Raw genomic sequence first — 21,889 nt, forward strand, 5'->3', positions numbered from 1 at the left:
CACACACACGGGTCTCTCTCTCGTTAGCTTTGTGTTGTGTGATCTCGGCTGCGGCTAGTCTGTGTGTAATGCATAAACGGACGGGTCTCTCTCGTTAGCTTTGTGTTGTGATCTCGGCTGCGGCTAGTCTGTGTGTAATGCATAAACGGACGGGTCTCTCTCGTTAGCTTTGTGTTGTGATCTCGGCTGCGGCTAGTCTGTGTGTAATGCATAAACGGACGGGTCTCTCTCGTTAGCTTTGTGTTGTGATCTCGGCTGCGGCTAGTCTGTGTGTAATGCATAAACGGACGGGTCTCTCTCGTTAGCTTTGTGTTGTGATCTCGGCTGCGGCTAGTCTGTGTGTAATGCATAAACGGACGGGTTTCTCTCGTTAGCTTTGTGTTGTGTGATCTCGGCTGCGGCTAGTCTGTGTGTAATGCATAAACGGACGGGTCTCTCTCGTTAGCTTTGTGTTGTGATCTCGGCTGCGGCTAGTCTGTGTGTAATGCATAAACGGACGGGTCTCTCTCGTTAGCTTTGTGCTGTGATCTCGGCTGCGGCTAGTCTGTGTGTAATGCATAAACGGACGGGTCTCTCTCGTTAGCTTTGTGTTGTGATCTCGGCTGCGGCTAGTCTGTGTGTAATGCATAAACGGACGGGTCTCTCTCGTTAGCTTTGTGTTGTGATCTCGGCTGCGGCTAGTCTGTGTGTAATGCATAAACGGACGGGTCTCTCTCGTTAGCTTTGTGTTGTGATCTCGGCTGCGGCTAGTCTGTGTGTAATGCATAAACGGACGGGTTTCTCTCGTTAGCTTTGTGTTGTGTGATCTCGGCTGCGGCTAGTCTGTGTGTAATGCATAAACGGACGGGTCTCTCTCGTTAGCTTTGTGTTGTGATCTCGGCTGCACTGAGTGTACTGCACGGGGTTTCCATGTTTGCCAGCAAGCCCGGTCATCTTGTGTGTTTTTTTTCTTAAGGGGCGTGTTCTAACTATCTTGATTGAAAGCAAAGGCTTCTTTCCCTAGCCATTGCTGAAAAAAAAAAAAAACTCCATTACCAGCACAGGGTCGCAATCTTCTCGGGTTTCTCTTAAAAAACCTTAACGTTACAGACTTTCCGGCTCTTATGTTTCTCTAGGAAAACGTTTAGTCGAGACCATTATGGAGGTCTGAAGCCGGAAAATAGACGTTTTTGCCTCCAAAACAGCCGTTTTTCCGGCCACAGCAGAGCGACGACTGGTCCTGTTTTTATGCCCTGTCTTGCCGCATTGAGTTTGCGTTTTGAGATCAAGGTAAACGCGTAAGTTGAACGATTTCTTTTCTGTTGCGTCCTGTTGTCGTTGTAGTCTGCTGGTCGTGTGTGGTGTTTAAATTCGTAATAAGAGTGTGGCTTGTCATTGCTCAGCAAAAGGAAAATAAAGGTTACAAGAAACCGACCGCTTTTCAGTGGGAAGAGACGAACCTGTTGCGCAAGTCTGTCGTCGTGGAGTTCGCTGCTTTACTTGTGCTTTTATTTTATTTATTTTTAAATAAAGGTTTTATTCGGCAAGGTTTTTGGAGAGAAGATGGCCGCCATCTTCTCGCCTTCTGGAAACAATTCGATTCAACCAAGCGCTGTTGCTTAAGCCCGCCCCTTCCTTGCGCGGATTGGTCAGTAGGGTGGTAGTTCAGAATTGGTGGTTGCTGATTGGGTTCTTGAACTCTCAGGTGTGTGGTTTGGGGTTGGGGTGAGTCTGGCGGCTCGATATTGAAGAATTTCCTCCAAATTATTAAAAGGAATAAGAATGTTTTTAACGTAAAAATTAGAGACAAGTCCCGGTAATAACGGTGTGTGGCGGCATGAGGTGTCTTTTTTTGCGGTATTAATGGGTCTCTTTTATCACTGCAGCAGGCGCTTGACAATTTTACATGTGGACCCGCCCCCATAAGATACATAAAAACATTTCATCTGAGTTGGGAAAGTAAAGATTTTAAGCCCGACCCCCTGACCTAGTACTGCCCCACTTTTCTTTTCCCTTTTGAAGCTTTTCAAAGCTGTCGCTTGCAAACGGTGCCAAGATAAATATCATGTTGTAGTCTGTGCTGCTGCCTGGCGGTTAATATAAACACAGCGTCACTGCCAGTGTCAGTTCTCTGCAGGTTAGTTTTGCAGGTTTGTTTACCTGACCTGCGACTGTTTCTCTCGAGTGTGTGATGTTGTTACAATGGCTGGCATTTTAATGACAAAAAGTCAGATTGTTTGAAGTCTTGCCTCTGTTTTCATTACCCGGCTTTTTTTCCCCCTCTCCTCCAAATCACGTGGCAGCAGCTGTGCTGTTACAGAACTTCACGCAGGCCAGTATCACGTGGTCTGATTTATGCAAAGAGCATTTTTAGTTTGACGCTTTTTTTAAAAAAAAAAAAAATATTTTGGGTTGCCGTCAGTGATTATTGTTTTTTTTTTTTTTTTTTTGTAACATGCCCGGTAAATTAATATGTAGTGTTTGTGTTGTCATAATAGGCTAATTTTATGCCCAGCCCTCTCTAGTTGCTTTTGACTGGTGTTGTAGTAGGATAAGTATTTCTGCCGGTAATAAAAAACAAAAAAAAACAAACAAACAAACAAAAAAAAAATAATAAAAAAAAAAATAAAAACATGCAGATTGGATAAAAATGTGTTTAAGTGTTTTTTCCCCTTTGCTGCTGTTTGTACAATTTTTAAAAGGTAGTAAAAAAAAAAAAAAAAAAAAAAAAAAAAAAAAAATATTATATATATATATATATATATATATATATATATATATATATATATATATATATATATAAATAAATTGTGTGTGTTTCCAGTACTTTTGCACACAGTGTTGTACTGCAGCATGTACCAACAGTAAGCAGTTGTCTCAGTGTTTTTGCAGTTGTCTCACAGTAAGCTAGCTCTGCCCCGCTGGGGGAATGTAATCAAGGCAGTCAATAAGGCATGTTTGTTGCTAGTGCATAGAAGGCGCCGTTGTATAGACAATTTCACCGTAAAACTGAACGTTAATATTTGCACCTATAGTATTGTGAAAGGGGGTCATTCTAAATGAGAACTCTTTCTCAGTGGACTCCTGTGGATAAATAAAGGGTTTGATTTGAGGTGGTACCTGCATGAGCCAGACTTGTAGCCGAGTCAGAGTCCTTGAAACAAACTCAAGTCCATTTTCATTCAGCTAGTGGTAGTAGTGGGGGAACAGCTTATCTAACGAACGTTGTCCAAGATCCCCCAGGAAAAAGGCACAAATAATAAAAATACAAAAAATTACTTGATTTATTTTTTCTAGCTGGATTATTCTATTCACATGCATTTGTCACTATCTTCTTTTCTTTTGGAATTGGGATACTGTTTGAATGTACCTGACGTTTATAGATAAGCTTTAAGTTCAAGTTTATGGACGTTGTTTTTCACTTTGATAGAAGCCATGATCTGGACTATAGAGCCAGTGTAGTGGTAGAAAGTGGTACATCGTCGAATGTGATATGCGTATCAAAACTTGACTTGTGTAATGTCAGAAAGTGGTATGATGTCAGATTGCAAGTTGGACGCTGTCACATTTTGGTACAGATGCAATCATTTGTGATCTGATGGGTGTTTTCCTGTTTTTTAAAGAGGTACATTTGTCATTAATTATACATTATTTTTTTGCAAACTCAAACTGGCAACAGACAATTCATTTGTAAAAAAGACAAAACAATTCACGAAGTCCACTGCAAAGTTGCACAAGTAAAAAACAATGTACAAGAGCCAAATCATGATTTAAAAAAAAAAAAAAAAAAACATTGATTTAAATTTTCATTTATTACCTATTTTAGTTTCTCAAGGAAAAGACATGAAAAATATGTTTTAAAAACCTTTATTAACACAAACATCTTAAACTCATACTGTCTATAAACTAAAACTTGTAGGGCTGTATTCCGATCACAGCACAGATGCAAGTGCATGGTGAAACAGTGTTTGCCCCTGATTCTGTGGCGCATAAATGGAGCAAAGATGTAAAAAATACTGCACTGAAATGGTTTTCTGAAGACGTGTCTTGCCCTGTTATAGAGTGCCTTCCCCATCATTAACATATTAACAGGAGCGATTCTGATGACCGCTCAGCAGGGTTCCAAATAGACAATTGAGCACTGTGTTAACACAAAGACCTGGTGAAACCAGGTTTATTTAGTGGTGCAATCAGGAACTTTAACAATTGAACACACTATAAAAAGCAAAGTAGTCCTGAGTAACAACTGTGTGTATGTTTGGACTGACACAGAAAGAGGAAATCAAAGAAAGTAAAGGAAAAGAATGGCTGGGATGAGTGAGGGCTGACTGGTATTTTTCTCTGGCGTTCTCCATTGCTAGATTCTTGTAGTTCACGTATTGTAGTTTACATTTAGAGGATGTCATAGTGATGAATAATTTGCTTTATTCGTGTATTCATTTCAGATTGAGTAATTTAGTTTAGTATGTAACTATTCACAAAACACCATTACCAACATCCTTAAATTTAGTTTGGAGGTACTGTAGAGCTACAACTAAGGTACAAAAAAAAAATTCCATAATCTAAAAAAAAAAAAGAGAAAAAAATTGATAAAAAAAACTGATTTAAATCAAGTAAGGCGTGTTTTTTTATATAAATAAACCCCAACCCTGTATTGCATGTGATAAATATTTGTATACAATTTTCTTAACGGTGGAAAAATATGATAAATTACATTAAAAACGACGTAAGACTGGAAGATATTATACATTCAATAAAATAAAATAAAATGTAAAAGACTGAAAACAGCATAACGACCAGATTTGAATGGGGCTTGCCTGCTTTCTTAAGGGAAGTTGTTTAGGCATATGTGAGCAAGCATAGTGTCCCGAGTACCACTGCACAGGTAAGAAATTAAAGTAACTTTCACCTCTGACTAGAGCGTCTACTTTGACTTCAGTTCGGGTAAAATCTGCCACTCTCACTTAGACATTGCCAGAACTGTGTGTGTGTGTGTCTACAGTGGCTTGCGAAAGTATTGACCCCCCTTGGCATTTTTCCTATTTTGTTGCCTTACAACCTGGAATTAAAATTGATTTTTTGGGTTTGTATCATTTGATTTACACAACATGCCTGCCACTTTAAAGATGCAAAATATTTTTTATTGTGAAACAAACAAGAAACAAGACAAAAAAACAGAAAACTTGAGCGTGCATAAGTATTCACCCCCCAAAAGTCAGTACTTTGTAGAGCCACCTTTTGCAGCAATTACAGCTGCAAGTATCTTGGGGTATGTATCTATAAGCTTGGCACATCTAGCCACTGGGATTTTTGTCCATTCTTCAAGGCAAAACTGCTCCAGCTCCTTCAAGTTGGATGGGTTCCGCTGGTGTACAGCAATCTTTAAGTCATACCACAGATTCTCAATTGGATTGAGGTCTGGGCTTTGACTAGGCCATTCCAAAACATTTAAATGTTTCCCCTTAAACCACTCGAGTGTTGCTTTAGCAGTATGCTTAGGGTCATTGTCCTGCTGGAAGGTGAACCTCCGTGCCAGTCTCAAATCTCTGGAAGACTGAAACAGGTTTCCCTCAAGAATTTCCCCGTATTTAGCGCCATCCATCATTCCTTCAATTCTGACCAGTTTCCCAGTCCCTGTCGATGAAAAACATCCCCACAGAATGATGCTGCCACCACCATGCTTCACTGTGGGGATGGTGTTCTCAGGGTGATGAGAGGTGTTGGGTTTGTGCCAGACATAGCGTTTTCCTTGATGGCCAAAAAGCTCAATTTTAGTCTCATCTGACCAGAGTACCTTCTTCCATATGTTTGGGGGGAGTCTCCCACATGCCTTTTGGCAAACACCAAATGTGTTTGCTTATTTTTTTCTTTAAGCAATGGCTTTTTTTCTGGCCACTCTTCCGTAAAGCCCAGCTCTGTGGAGTGTACGGCTTAAAGTGGTCCTATGGACAGATACTCCAATCTCCGCTGTGGAGCTTTGCAGCTCCTTCAGGGTTATCTTTGGTCTCTTTGTTGCCTCTCTGATTAATGCCCTCCTTGCCTGGTCTGTGAGTTTTGGTGGGCGGCCCTCTCTTGCCAGGTTTGTTGTGGTGCCATATTCTTTCCATTTTTTAATAATGGCTTTAATGGTGCTCCGTGGGATGTTCAAAGTTTCGGATATTTTTTTATAACCCAACCCTGATTTGTACTTCTCCACAACTTTGTCTCTGACCTGTTTGGAGAGCTCCTTGGTCTTCATGGTGCCTCTTGCTTGATGGTGCCCCTTGCTTAGTGGTGTTGCAGACTCTGGGGCCTTTCAGAACAGGTGTATATATACTGAGATCATGTGACACTTAGATTACACACAGGTGGACTTTATTTAACTAATTATGTGACTTCTGAAGGTAATTGGTTGCACCAGATCTTATTTAGAGGCTTAATAGCAAAGGGGGTGAATACATATGCACGCACCACTTTTCCGTTATTTATTTTTTAGAATTTTTTTAAACAAGTTATTTTTTTCATTTCACTTCACCAATTTGGACTATTTTGTGTATGTCCATTATATGAAATCCAAATAAAAACCCATTTTAATTTCAGGTTGTAAGGCGACAAAATAGGAAAAATGCCAAGGGGGGTCAATACTTTCTGCACTGTATATATGTGTGTGTGTGTGTGTGTGTGTGTGTGTGTGTGTGTGTGTGTGTGTGTGTGTGTATATATATATAATTACACACACACTGTGTTCTTAAATAGTAGATGTGGTATTGTTTTAATTTGTTTTGCAAAACAGAAACAGTGCTTCAGTTCATTTGATTTCAGTTAATGTGTGTTTTATTGTTTCTCTTTTACACAAAAACATTATGCTTGTGTATTCCTCGATAACCAAAATGTTTGTGTGTTGACACCTGAGATGCAGGTGAGGGGGTCCAGGGTGCCAACCGCAGTGGTGAAGCACTGCCCAGCCTGACGCGGCTATCAACAATATAAAAAAAAAGATTAAAATATTATATTTAATATTAAAATAATACAAATACACTGTATGGTGTATTTAATAACCAGTGACCCTAAAAAGATAGTAGCGGTCGGTAAATTAACAAAAAGAAACATTGCCGAACCCAGCAAGATATTGCAGCAGCCTCGGGAGGGAAAAGGGACAGACGGCGAAAAATAAAGATTTCAAACAAATAAGACAAATAGCGTTACTTTAAATTTAGAGGAAGTTAGACAAAGATAATTACACTTGCGAATTTTATTTTAATGTTTAAACAGCTCAAGTGTTGCCTGTCTTTACACAGAGTAACATGCCGTGCGAGACTAAGAGCCGAAGTCATTGACGTCGAGCAAGCGAACGCTGTTAACCAGCCACCCCTGGTATTTCCCTTTTGTGTAGGTTCAGAATAGATTTGTGGTGTGGTGTGGTGTGGTGGTGGTGGTGGGGGGGGGTTTATCCTGCTATTAACTCGCTTCCAATTTCTTATTCTTACTGCGATTGGCTGCAAAGACAACAGGTTTTAGCCAGTGATTGGACACTGTTTTTCTGGGTGGGTTTTTATTGTTCACAGGTTTCCTAGTAACTGTACTGTTATCTGTGTAATAGAAAGCAAGCAAGGAAGGACTATCTCCGAGTCACAGAGCCCAAATGTCTGAGTCACGCAAGGTCGAGTGTGAGTTTGGTGTGGGCATGTAAAAGTGTGGCGGTATAGTGTTTTGTTATGAGTAGCTTTGGTGGGTGAGGGGGTGTGTGGGACCCCCTTCTATTCCTGTTGCAGTAGGTAGTTTTTCAACTCCAGTCCCATCTCTATGCCCCCCACCCCCCACAAGCCTGTATTTGTACAACTGCTGCTGCTGTCACTTGATTAAGTTGTTATGCCTGTTTCCTGGCCACAAGATTTTGTTGTTTCGGGCTGATCCAGTTGAATCCAGCACAGCCCCCTCCTCCCTCCCTCCACCTCTCATGGGCAAGAGAAATCCAGACACCAGAGCAGAATAGTACGCTGTCAATTGAAACTGTATTGAAACACTTAAGCCCACTGGAGGCTCTGCAATCTGCTTCCTTCTTGGCATTTGGGTGGCAGCTCAGGATGGTAACCCCCCCTGATTTTCTTTCCGATTTGCTGCTATTCTGAAATTGATCTGCATGCTTCAGGGAATTGGGTCTTCACTAGGTCCTCATTTATTGCCCAACCTTCTAATTATCTGCTCTTCTGAATTAATGGAAGGCTTCTAATACACTGTTGCTTGCTGGGTGGTTGGCCTTGTGCAGCGCATTGATATTTTTGGAACCCTTTCATGTGCTGTTATCTCAGAGACAGGGCTGTAATTGTATAGGAATGCTAACCCTCTGAAAGGCTTGAGATTGCTGGAAACTTGTGTGTGTTTTCTCTAGGATTTTATGTGAAAATAAAAGTAGATTTCAGACCAAAAAAAAAGGAAGGCCTTCTCTTTCTGTGCTTGCCCCGATGTCACCTCTTTCACAGCAATAATGTAAGCAGCAATACACACGCTTTACTGGAACTGCCAAGAATCTTTTGACTTTGAATTGCGTTGTCACTTGATCAAACTCCCGACTGAGACGCAAACCACATGCTGGTGATGATGGTCGTTGCATTTTTTTGCGTATCCCAAGATTAATTTTCATTTTTCCCACGATGAGACATTTGAGTAAAATGTAAAGTAGTGCTGAAAATCTTAAACAACATTTATTTATTTAAACATGTGATTTATTATTCATTCTCAGTACAGCTGAGCATGGTTCTGCTGTTTCTAACAGTCTTTCCTCTCTGAATGTTCTCTCGCAGCAGCTGGCTGCTGGGAGATGAGGAAGCCTCGGAGGAAGTTGAGACAGGCTGCCGAGGGCCCGCGATCCCCGTCCCCCTACCGCCTGAAGTGCTCGCCCACCCGGGAGACGCTCACCTACGCCCAGGCGCAGAAGATGGTGGAGGTGGACATTGATGGGCGGCTGCACCGCATCAGCATCCTGGACCCGCTCAAGGTCATCACGGAGGACGAAATGATGGCGCAGGACATCAGCGAGTGCAACAGCAACAAGGAGAACAGTGAGCAACCGCTCAGCCCTGCCAAGGCTGGCAAGAAGCCGCCGACCGCCAAGGGCAAGAAGAAAGAGCCCGCCAAGAATTCCTCTTTGGGTGCGGGGGGCGGAGGAGGGGGGGGGTCTCATCACCACCACCACCACCACCACCACCACGCCCTGCCCAAGCCCACCTTCAAGATCCTGGAGTCCTTCACTCCGACGGACGCCCCGCCCCTACCGGCCGCCTATTACCGCTACATGGAGAAGTCGGTGGATGAGCTTGACGCTGAGGCAGAGTACGACATGGATGAGGAGGACTTCGCCTGGTTGGAGATGATTAACGATAAGCGCAGGTCTGACGGGCATGCCTCCGTCTCCCCGGACACTTTCGAGGTGCTCCTGGACCGGCTCGAGAAGGAGTCCTTCTTGGAGAGCCGGAGCCAGGGCCCCTCTCAGACGGTCATTGACGAGGACGCCTTCTGCTGCGTCTGCCTGGATGATGAGTGCCACAACAGCAACGTCATCCTCTTCTGTGACATCTGCAACCTGGCTGTCCACCAGGAATGCTACGGCGTGCCCTACATCCCCGAGGGCCAGTGGCTGTGCCGCTGCTGCCTGCAGTCGCCCGCCCGGCCTGTGGACTGCGTCCTTTGCCCCAACAAAGGAGGGGCCTTTAAACAGACGAGCGACGGTCGCTGGGCGCATGTAGTATGCGCCATCTGGATCCCTGAGGTCTGCTTTGCCAACACAGTGTTCCTGGAGCCTGTGGAAGGGGTGGAGAACATTCCCCCTGCCCGCTGGAAGCTGACCTGCTGCATCTGCAAGCAGAAGGGGGTGGGCGCCTCCATCCAGTGCCACAAGGCCAACTGCTACACCGCCTTCCACGTGACCTGCGCCCAGCGGGCTGGCCTCTTTATGAAGATCGACCCTGTGCGGGAGACCAGCGTCCATGGGACCACTTTCTCTGTCAAGAAGACAGCTTTCTGCAAGGCCCACTCCCCGCCGGGCACCGCCAGGAAGAAAGGGGCCGCGTCCAACAGCGAGGGGGAAGAAGAGGAAGAGGAGGAGGATGAGGACGAGGCAAGGGCCCGTGCGCACCACAAGCGCACCCTCAAGAAGGCGTCCAAGCTGAAGTGCAAAATAAAGAAGTCGATGGAGGTGGCAGCCAGGCGCTCCGCCATGCCTGTGGTGATGGTGCCACAAATCCCTTCGCACAGGTGGGTGAGGTTCAGGCTGCAGACTTACTATTTTCTTTGGTTTGGGTGTCTTTAACCGCTTGGTGTCCTTCATACTCGACAGAGCCAGAGTAAAGGTCTTAGTGTGTATGGGAAGATATTGGTTCGCAATTTACAGTAAGCAGCATAATTGTTACCACAATTAGTTAATTCACAGTTCGGCTGTTTTGACGGTACATTGAACATGCCTGTGTTTTACTGTGTAAGGATCAGCCCCTAGCTTGCTACCCTAAATGTGACTCCGCTATTGAAATGACAGGTAATGACACGGCAATGTCTTTTAAATGTGTATGTAAGCACAATACTGCTGTTTCTAAGGAAAGATTTGTAGTTCAGGGGCCGTGTTGCAGAACAATTTCCTAACTTGCTTTCCTATCTTATCTTTCATGGCTAGGATAGGATTTTTCCTAACTTGCTTTCCTATCTTATCTTTCATGGCTAAGATAGGATTTTTCCTAACTTGGTATTACAAAAGCATTTCCTAAGTGAGCAGTGTCTCCAATTTCCAAAGTGTCTCCCTCTATCCTAACATTGTAAGGAAATCCTGTCTAATGCCAGTCTTATCCATAAACGACTGATCGAGTCTGAGAGCAGGTTCCAGCTCGAGCTTCAGGGAACTGTCACCAGAACTGACATGTTTTTAAATGATGGCGTCTAAACTCAATTGAGTTGTGGCAAAGAAACGCTGGGCTCTAAATTCTACTCGGGGAAGAGAATAAGGTTTTGATCGTAGGGAAAAATGTACAATAAAATCTAGTTAACAACAATAAATTAAGTACCGCTGTTTAAAAATTATTCTGTTTCAGTCATAAACACCATTTTAATTAGGAACAGCAGCCTACCGCAGCATCTCACAGCTAAAGTAAAGCTAAAAATAAGAACAGTACTGTGATGTTCGTGCCTCCAGTGTGTAATTTAATTTTGTACATCAGAGTCCAAACTTGTATTCTTCGAGTTACATTACATATATGAGCCGCTTGTTATAGTTCAGTGGAGAGTCTCGCTGTGTGATACAGTAACACGGCAGAATCAACACAGAATACTTCACATGCTACTCCTCAGTAAAGTTTGAAATATCAGTTATTATAGTGATCATAATCAGTGACGTGTGAGCGTGTCTAACACCAGCTCCATGCTGTCCCGTACATACGAACCACCTTCTCTCATGGGAGGTGGGGCTAGGTGTTACACACAGCTTACTCTTAAAGGTGGACATCCCAAAATATACTAATGGATCATTATGGTTCGCTGTAGAATATGCTGTATATAGTAAGACCTGAGTGTCCAGAAATGTGTGCAGTACAAAACTTAAAATCTAAAGCATAACAGCAATAATACATCTGCATAATTTTCATGCATGGTTTGTTCACATCTTGCAAATTAAGAATTTTCTTTTTCTAACTGACAGATAGGAAGGGTTACACCGAGTCCTAAATGTCAGGAAAGAAACTCGGCAAATGACCAAGTTAGGAACATTCTGTCTTATGCTATTTCCAATCTTAAATTAAGATAGGAAAATAAGTTAGGAGAGCATTTTCAGTACTATCAACTCTCCTAAACTTCAGTTAGGACATTCTATCTCTGAAGATGAGAGTGTCACTTAAGATGCTTTTGTAATATGGCCCCAGATCTCTTATGTTAAAAATGCCTACGTTTTGAATGCTCTGTGCATATCTGAAGTGTTGTAAACTGACAGGTTTGCTCGGTCACTGATGCCAGACTTGCTTAAGATGGGTTTACTGCAGGGTTATTTTGTCAGCCTTACTCTTTTTATTATTCTTTGTGGTTTAGCACTGAGGGTTATCCATGGTTTGTAGAAACTGCTGTCCAAAATATTGCTGTTTTTTGTTGTGCGATCGTGATAAACGGCTAAAAACATCAAACAATCGCAGATTTAAACACAGGAGCTGCTAGCAGATTACTCTGTGGGACAGTTGAAGATAAATCTCATTAGTTTTTAACTGAAGAAAAGGAAGTCTTTATATTTTCCGCTACCTTTAGAGGCAGAGGTGGCACTCGCGGGGTGAAGAAGCTTACCAACCCCTCCTTGATTGAGATCAAATAAAACCCAGAAATAATGTTTTAGTGCAGCATGCACATTGAAGAGTCAAACAGGCTTTTAAAGAGGGAACAACAACAGACTGGACAATATGAAACATTATCCAGTCCTGGTTTCATAATAATATAACTCAAGCTTGCTGCTCAACCTTTACACAATGGCTAATTAAACACCTGTAACGATTTCAATTTTTTGCACAGGTTGAATAAAATCTGCACTGGCGTTTCTGTTCAGAGGAGGAACCAGTTCATGCAGAGGCTGCACAATTACTGGCTGCTGAAGAGGCAGTCCAGGAATGGCGTTCCCCTGATTCGCAGGCTGCACTCGCACTTGCAGTCCCAGAGAAACACAGAACAGGTAAGGGTGGAGGGGGGAGGAGGGACGGGTCTCCTGTCCTGGCAGCCACCAGCAACCCTTTGGATCGACAGACAGTTGCACAACTAAAGGGGGTAGAAATCTCCGCAAAGGACGCAGCTGCAGTTGGACATGGCAGTGTGTTTACTGTGTTTCAGTAAAGACGTTTTACACGTGGCCAGTCTTGTAATATAACTTTTTTTTCTATTTTTTTTTCCTTAAAGAACTTAGTCAGGTGTCTGCCTGCCGCTGCTGACACGGCTGTTCTGTTGCCTTCGCAGGCGGAACCGGACGAGAAGACGAGCGCGGTGAAGGAGGAGCTCATGTACTGGCAGAAGCTGCGGCACGACCTGGAGCGGGCGAGGCTGCTGGTGGAGCTGATCCGCAAGAGGGAGAAGCTGAAGAGAGAGCAGGTGAGGGAAGGAGTGGTGCGGCGCAGATACAGCTCCTGCATTTCAGCTCAAATTAAAGTCTGTCCGCTGTCGGGAAGCTGAGATGAGCATGAAAGCTCTAACGCCGTGAATGCAGGCGAGCATGGCTCTTTTGCATTGTGGTTGATGCTCGGTTCAGGTGTGTGGGGTCACTGGTTCCAAACACACACAATTGCAAATAACCTTTCTTAAGGTTTACACAAGTAGTTATGGGTTGGATCTAGCCCTGTGCTTGTGTGGGTTGGATCCAGCCCTGTGCTTGTGGGTTGGATCCAGCCTTGTGTTTGTGGGTTGGATCCAGCCCTGTGCTTGTGAGTTTGATATAACTTGTACACTAGTTGCACCTTTATTTGTTTCTGAGGTGAGACTGTATCCAGCAGAAAGGATGCCGATGTTTAAATAATCACACTTGCCATTGGGTTTGCGCTCAAACAAGGACGGCTTCTGAATGAAATGTTCCAACCTCTGACAGCTGTATTTAATATGAGCCACCTCGTACAGATCAATAACGTATTTCTGTGGGGGATTTCTCTGCTGCTAAAACGATGACTGAACTCGGAGTGCTCCAGAGTTTAAAATGTGTTTCCTGTAATTGTTGTTGTGTTTGCAGGTTAAAGTCAGTCAAGCTGCAATGGAACTGCAGCTCACTCCCTTCATCGTACTCCTGCGCACAACCCTGGACCAGCTGCAGGAGAAGGACTCGGCACAGATCTTTGCAGAACCAGTTGACCTGAAAGAGGTACCTGCTGGCCTGACGGAAACTGCGGCACTGTTTTTATGTATTTGGCTAATGATCTGACTCATGCAGTATATCTTCTTGGGACAAACTGAACGGTCACATGCATATCTCTTTCCTTATGCTTGGATGTGAAAGGAAAAGGCTTTCACAGCCCCCGATTTAACACTAGTCTTGGTGTTAGTGTAGTTAGTGATAGAGACGACCTTACCTAAGATAACATTGGGCAGGGTTCATGCTAGTCTGCTGTCTACGCATTGGATGGTGGGTCTCGTGAACTGATTCATCCAGTTTGTCTTCACGTTTAATAAATTTATTCCTTCAGTTTTTATCCTGATGAATGATTTAGAAATCAAAATGACTACACTTAGAGGATAATTGGTGTTAATTGGGCTAATTTCCCATTCCATTTGAGAGCAGGTGTCTGAATGTGTGTTGGTTGTGTGATGTCGTGTGGAGAGAATCTTCCTCTAAAAGGAATGTACCCATAACAGAATGTTCTTGAAGGGCCTGTGAAAAACACTTATTAGAACTTCCAGTACAGCGCAGCTACAGCTGCTTTCATGTCTGCAAGCTCATATAACTTGTACATTAAGCCAGTTCACAGTATAAAGACGCTCCCTTTATCCTGTACATAGTCACATTATCTCCCCCTCTCCTCACTGCAGGTCCCAGATTACCTGGAGTTCATCTCCCACCCGATGGATTTTGCCACCATGCGGACGAAGCTGGAGTCTCATGGGTACAGGACCTTGGGCGAATTTGAAGTGGACTTCAACCTCATCGTCAGCAACTGCTTGAAATACAACGGCAAAGACACGATATTCCACCGGGCCGCGGTGCGCCTGCAAGAGCTGGGTGGAGCTATCCTGAGACACACCCACCGGCAGGCAGAGAACATCGGCTTCGACCGGGAAACGGGCATGCACCTCAGAGAGTCTCCCAGAACAGAGGACTTCTACCGCTTCTCCTGGGAAGACGGTCAGTGGAGCCTAAAGATTCAATAACCATGTGTTTTCCTATGATTATTATTTTTAATTAATAATAATAATAATAATAATAATAATAATAATAATAATAATAATAATAATAATACATTTTACGGCTGTGAGAGGGGAAAACAAACCAAAAACAACTTGTGTCTAGATAATTTTTAAACACGTTTACTTTTACAAACTTAGCAGAGAGAGAGCGAGCGAGCAAAGCTGGTGGTACAACGAGAGCTCAACAAAAGTATGTAGAAGCCAGGATGTCTTTTTCTTTTTTTTTTAAACGGTACTTTTAATAAATAAATGTATGGGATAAGTAAAGACGGTGACATTTAGCTGCAAAATGACTTGGGTCAAAACTATTGGAAGGACCCTGGCTAGACCAAACAAGATCTTCTTCCTGCTAGCATTTCTAATGTTCTGTTGTGTTGCGACGATGAATAATAGTAACTTTGATCAAAAAATATTTAGCTTCAAATTGGTAACGTTTCCTTTTCCGTTTGCCTCTGCCCCTCCGCTCTCCTCTGAACGCAGTGGACAGCATCCTGGTCCCGGAGAACCGTGTGCACCTGTCCCTGGAGGATCAGCTGAAGGAGCTGCTGGACAAGCTGGACATGGTGAGCTCCATGCGCTCAAGCGGCGCCCGCACGCGCAGGATTCGCCTGCTCCGCCGTGAGATCAACAGCATCCGGGGTAAGAGACAGCTGCACAACGGGGAGCGTGGCCGACACCCGCGGGGGGAGGAGACCGACCGGGAGCACAGCCGACACCCGCGGGGGGAGGAGACCGACCGGGAGCACAGCCAACACCCGCGGGGGGAGGAGACTGACTGGGAGCACAGCCAACACCCGCGGGGGGAGGAGACTGACCGGGAGCACAGCCAACAGCCGCGGGGGGAGGAGACTGACTGGGAGCACAGCCAACACCCGCGGGGGGAGGAGACTGACTGGGAGCACAGCCAACACCCGCGGGGGGAGGAGACTGACCGGGAGCACAGCCAACACCCGCGGGGGGAGGAGACTGACCGGGAGCACAGCCAACACCCGCGGGGGGAGGAGACTGACCGGGAGCACAGCCAACAGCTGCTGGGGGAGGAGACCGACTGGACGCACAGCCAACACCTGCGGGGGGAGAAGACCAATCGGGAGCACAGCCAACACCCACGGGGGGAGGAGACTGACTGGGAGCACAGCCAACAGCCGCGGGGGGAGGAGACCGACCGGGAGAAACCCGAGGGCGAGGAGCAAGGAAGCAGCCCTGACAGAGCAGGTATGTTTTACCCAATAGAGCCTTTAACTGTTTCAGAGGGTTTTACAGATCCCTGATTGTTAGCACTGTTCCTGGAATATAATTCTATTATATTGCTGCTGTGGCACATGATTGTTCTTTTGCCAAAACTAGAAGAGTCCCTTTCCTTTGTAAATCTACTTGGGCATTTGGAGATGGTAATGTCTTCGCCATGTAGCTCATAAGCCACTGAATAATGTTTACATATCACTGACGTAATGCACGAATCACTGATTTAATGTGAGTGGAGTGGGGATCGATTTCACCTGGGTTATGTCATGGTCCTGTGATTGTCACATGATAGGGCTGGGCTGTATATAGGGCACACTTATTATTATTATTGTTATTATTATTAAGTAGTAATAGTAGGCATCCTACATTCGAAGTATTGTGTTGCTGTCATCTTGTGCAGTGAGAGCGAGAGACGTGGTTAGAATCGTCTTGGACTGGTTCTTGTGTCCTAACTTTTTTTTCCCTTTATTACAGGTGACACAAAATCCACCCCGCCACCTACCCTGGAGCTCACGGGACCCCCACCTTCCCTCACAGATTGTGACGCCCATGAAGAGCCGCCCACCCTCAAGCCCATGGGAGGGGGGGTTGAGGGCAGGGCTCAGAGCCGACTGCATAAGCGCTTGAAATCGGACAGCGAGGTCCTGAACAGCAAGCGGCTCCAGAGGGAGAGGGAGCACGACGGTGGAGCCACAGCCCAGCGGCTGCTCAGCGACAGCGGTGTCAACGGGCTGAGCGGCAGCCCCATTCCTGGCGTAGGCAGGCGCACCTCCGTCCTCTTCAAGAAAGCCAAAAACGGGGTGAGGCTGCAGAAGGGCTACGAGAGCCCGCTACACAACGGGGACGAGCATGGACCCCCAGCCCGCAAGAGTGATGGGGAGAAACCCTCACGCAGGGCGGCAGAGGCAGGTGAGGGGAGTCCCACGGGCTAATGCAGTGGCCGTCACTTTTTTTTTTTTTTTTTTTTTTACACATTTTGCTTATTTCTCGCAAGGTCACAAAGGGCAAATGAAAAATGACAGATTTATTAAATGGCGCAAGAGTTGGAGAACACAGGGTATTGAACTGGAATCACTTCTAGTTCCTCTGCTGCTATGTCAGTATTCAGGATTGTTGGCTTCTGTCGTGGGCACAACACTGGTCTTCCAGGCGCGAATTTTCCAACATGTTCAGCTTCGAGGGCCACTGGGCTGATGGGTTAGGTCTGAGGGCCGCGTTTGTGTAACTTGGCATGGCGGAGTTGGCTGGATTAAAACTGCAATGGATAAAATGTATTAAAATGTTAAAGCCAGGACTAGATAACTTAAAAACAAAATCTAGTGGCTGCCACCCAAGAGTTTTAAGACTAAGAAGCCCAGGAGTAGACGTAGTAAAGTGTTGCGCCTGTCTAGGATGAAATGTACTAAACATGCGCAATGCTGTTTCCTTTTTAGGGAATGCTTTGCGGCAGCAGTTTTTCTTTGCGGTTCAAGTGAGAATGTAATCGTGGGTTTTCCTTCATGAATTCGTAAGAAGGGGCGGCGATAGTGCAGACGAGGGTCCTATATTGTAATGAGATGGACTAAAGCTACAGGCAATTGCGACACTTACAATTGCATCAGTTTGTTAAGAACTGAAAGCATGTTTTAAACAGTCACAATTGTTGCTGGCATTTCCCAGTCAGCTTTTTGACTTGCATTGCCAGTTGTGTTCAGTGTATTGAAGGCAAACACCCAAATACCTATTCTCCCTAAAAGCAGGGTGTGCTTACAAGCCTTGAAAACTCATTTCTATGATTCTTTTGTTGATCCTGGGAATAACCAGCAGCCCCGCATCCTGTGATCTCGGAGTGCGGTTTGGAAGATTCGGGATCAGTAACTCCTGCACATAACTAGGTGCTAATCCATTCAGGGCCTTGTAAGTTAACAGCAAAATCTTAAAATCCATTCTTGATTTGTGCCGCTAACCCCTCCAGCTCCTTCTGAGCATCTGTGTAGGAATAGGAAACACACCTATACTGTTAATGTGCAGGTGGTTTGTAATTGTGCCCAGTTTAGCACTGCACCCCTGACTAACTTAAATAAAAACTGACTATGCATTTGGCTTATAGACTACGCATGATAATATGAATTAGTGGTACAATGCAAAATTTGTTGCCGGTCCCTTGAAATGCATATTGACGAGAATTGACTGTCCTCCTCTTAGCATCATAACTTGTCAGTGCAGAGTCATGATCTGTTTTGTGTTAATTGACTAGGCAAGACCAAGTTAATTAATATAATAATAATAATAATAATAATAATAATAATAATAATAATAATAATAATAAATAACGCTAAAATCATTGTTTTCAGTTTTAAATAATCTTTTATTTGCAGTGCACACCAATGCGTACAATGCAGCAGCATAATTTTATTCTGGTTTACCGGTAGCCCACAGGCTAAAAAAAGTGCGCTAGGTATTCATTTGATTGTACTACTGTACTGTATACTGTATAGGCGTACTGTACAGATGTATACATTTTTCAATAACATCTGTAGCCTACCCAAAGCACATTAGTGTTATTTCAGTGCAATATACATTACAAATGATTTGTACATTAAAAGTACATTGAGCACTATATATGTGTGTGAGATTTTATTGTATTTTTTTTAAACCCGACACCTCCTAATGTCAGACATATCCAGTTTAGCGAGGGGCTACTGCAGGACTATGCAAAGCTTTTTGATAGAAACCCATTTATTTTGGGGTGAAGGTGGAGCCCCCACTATAGAATCTGATGGGATTAAACTGCCTTTCGTTATTGATTCAAACAAAAGTGGCACGGCTCTCGCTATGCCAGAGATCTCGCTTGGATGAAGCAACGCATTTAAATGAGTAGGTTGCGGCTCTCTTTCATTAGCATGTTCTCTCTTGGTGCATACAACGAAATGTATACTTTTCTAATTGTTGCAACAGAAACGCAGATTGCATTATGTTTGCGCTGCGACTGGCCCGTTTTGGTAATCCTACCCCTCGCTTTACCAGAGTACCTAAACCACCATAGACAAAGACAGGTTTATACAATCAAGAGATTGGAAAGACAGTTCTCCTGTGCAAGCTTCTGCTGTCACCTCTGGGTGTCACCCAAGAGCTGCTACAGAAGAGCTTTGTGCAGCACTGCACTGCCCATTTCTTAGGGAATTAAATAAGGTTACAAGAAAGATCAAAATGCAACATAGGGTATCCAGTGTGTTGTGTGTGTGTGTAGTGCCGGTTGCAGTAATGATGATGTGTAGTGTCGGTTGCAGTAGTGATGATGTGTTGTGTGCTTTGCACAGGGTTAACGAATGGCTTTGGAAAGCACACGCAAAGTGGCTCAGACTCGGAGTGCAGTTCATCATTCACGGCTGCTGTGCCGTTTGAGAAAGACGGGTAAGAAACCTTGTATCATTCAGACTTCCACAAAGGACCATCTGAAAGGGCTGTTTCACAGCTTAAACTGTAGTGTATTCATGTTTATTATTATTGTTATCATTATTGTTTGTCGTAGTATTGCATTTCTGAGTGAGACAACCCAAGTCGAAAGGTAAAGCGACAGCTTTCGAAATAAATATGGCTAATCCCATTTTACTTTTAGTTAGTTGTCAATACAAAGCTGGTTGCGGGGTTAGATTACCATTTCCAGCACTGTTCTGCTATTGAATAGCAAATTTAAAAGCTAAATATGTTTTGTCTTGCAGGAGCACATCTCCTCCTAAACGCAGTCGTGGAAAGCCAGCACTTTCCAGGGTTCCCTTTCTAGAGAGCGTCAATGGGGACTCTGATTACACCTCCACAGGTAGGAGCGAACTTTTACCTGTCATCGCTGCCGAGTGCTGCGCTGGGTCCTCTGGAGCCCGGGCGCTCAGCCCCGCCGAGTGCTGCGCTGGGTCCTCTGGAGCCCGGGCGCTCAGCCCCACTGAGTCCACATCTAGACACCTGCATAGCATACACACAGTAGTGATGCAGTTCTTTCTTACCAGCTCCCAGTGAACTGCATGCATGAGCAAATAGCATCCTCTTAGAAACCCAGTTGCAGGGAATTAATTAGTCTCATTTTATATTTTCTAGAGTTTAAACATCATGATTAAACCCAGATATGATCTAGAAACATGCCCCCTAACAATAGTGTGTGTGTTTGTTTAACACACCGAATACATTTATCACATTGTTTCTGTTTTTTTGATAGGCAGAAATATCTTGATGCCATTTGAAAGCAATGCAGAACTGGAGACTTTGGACCTTGTGTGGGCAAAGTGCAGGGGGTACCCTTCGTATCCGGCGCTGGTGAGTTCATTCCTGGGGGTGGGGGTTAACGTGCTGTATCTACATACTTATGTACTACCTTTTCTTGAGATTTTATACGACTGCCCTATTTTTGCATTATGGTCACTGCCGCAGCTCCCTGAACTTTGTGTGTTTGTTGAATTGTTGTCAGATTATCGACCCCGAGATGCCGCGGGAAGGTTTGCTGCACAATGGGGTCCCGATCCCGGTCCCTCCTTTAGATGTGCTGAAGCTGGGGAAGCAGATGCAGACCGAAGCGGAGGACAGGCTCTTCCTCGTCCTTTTCTTTGACAACAAGAGGACCTGGTGAGTGGAGAGAGACGGAGAGAGAGGGAGGGAGCGCCGCCGCTGCAGTTTCTGCAGTGCCATTTGCGACTCCTTTTTTAAAACTCCGTCTCGTGTTCCTGTTCAGTTTGTACACAACCGTAATTCCTTGGTGTTTTTTTTTAATTGACTACATCCTTCCATGCTATATAATATTCCTTCCTCAGTTTTTACTGGCTATTGAAAGGAAAAGACGCTTCTCACAAACAAGAAGTAACACAAGCAAACTGCTGTGCAGCAATCCGCTAACATTTAGAATAAGACTGTCTAAGTTTCAGAGATTAAACGTCATTTGAAAATCAATGCAAGATCCTCTGAGAATTTTTTTTAGGAGAAGCGTTTTTTAAACATTTAAAATCTCTACAGCCCCCGGGTCTCGGTCACTTTGTAATGTTGGTTTCTTTTGACCCCAGGCAGTGGCTTCCCCGTGACAAAGTCATGCCCCTGGGAGTGGAGGACACGATGGATAAGCTGCGCATGATGGAGGGGCGGAAGACCAGCATCCGCAAGTCCGTCCAGGTGGCGTACGACCGCGCCATGATGCACCTGAGCCGTGTGCGGGGGGATCACGCCTTCATCACCTCCAATTACCTCTAGAAACACAAAACAAGGCTGTGTTTGTATTAAAGGACAACCAAAACTATTGAAGTACTGTTCCGCAAAAAACGCCACAAGAGCTTTTTTTTAATTTTATTTTAGTTCTATTCTTTTTTTTCACGTCTTTCTAAAGAAGGAAAGTTAAGAGGAAAAAAGCATCACTGCCATTTCTTGTAATATAATTGCTTTTTACTTTTAATCTTTTACGAACCACTTCTTGTACATGAAAAGCACAGTTTCATGGTACTCCTTGCTTTTGCAATGAATTTTCGGAGGGCACTACGGGCTAGACAGTTATGTAAATACTTGTAAAATAATGTTATAAATTATTGTTGGCTGCACCATTCATCTAATACGAAGAGACCACGGATGTCCTTAGGGAAAAAAGATTTTGTAATTTTTTCATTAAAGAATAAACTTCTCGTTTGTGTTAAAACTTTATGATACTACAGCAAAAAAACTGTTAACTTATATATATATATATATATATATATATATATATATATATATATATATATATATATATATATATAATAAAAAAGACAACGAATAAGCAGTGGACTTGTGTGACCTCGTGTAACGTTAT

At 44.1% G+C, this 21,889-nt stretch overlaps 1 protein-coding gene across 5 annotated transcripts; it reads left to right on the forward strand.

Annotated features, from left to right (window-relative positions):
* Positions 1-21,646, forward strand: LOC121304713 (bromodomain and PHD finger-containing protein 3-like). Of its 5 annotated transcripts, none has more exons than XM_041236049.1 (13): positions 1-1,277; positions 8,760-10,209; positions 12,487-12,643; positions 12,922-13,053; positions 13,682-13,810; positions 14,476-14,788; positions 15,331-16,065; positions 16,570-17,004; positions 19,395-19,488; positions 19,797-19,894; positions 20,285-20,382; positions 20,534-20,688; positions 21,120-21,646. In XM_041236049.1, the coding sequence occupies exons 2-13, from the start codon at positions 8,777-8,779 to the stop codon at positions 21,301-21,303; spliced, it is 3,963 nt and encodes a 1,320-aa protein (XP_041091983.1). In that variant the 5' UTR covers positions 1-1,277; positions 8,760-8,776; the 3' UTR covers positions 21,304-21,646. The 5 variants fall into 5 exon arrangements, with proteins under 5 accessions (XP_041091983.1, XP_041091984.1, XP_041091987.1 ...); XM_041236050.1 differs by having other exon boundaries at positions 1-1,269; XM_041236053.1 differs by having other exon boundaries at positions 1-1,269; positions 8,763-10,209.
* The last annotated feature ends 243 nt before the right edge of the window (positions 21,647-21,889 follow it).

Source organism: Polyodon spathula, chromosome 39 (genome assembly GCF_017654505.1).
Source record: "Polyodon spathula isolate WHYD16114869_AA chromosome 39, ASM1765450v1, whole genome shotgun sequence".
Lineage (NCBI taxonomy): Eukaryota > Metazoa > Chordata > Actinopteri > Acipenseriformes > Polyodontidae > Polyodon > Polyodon spathula.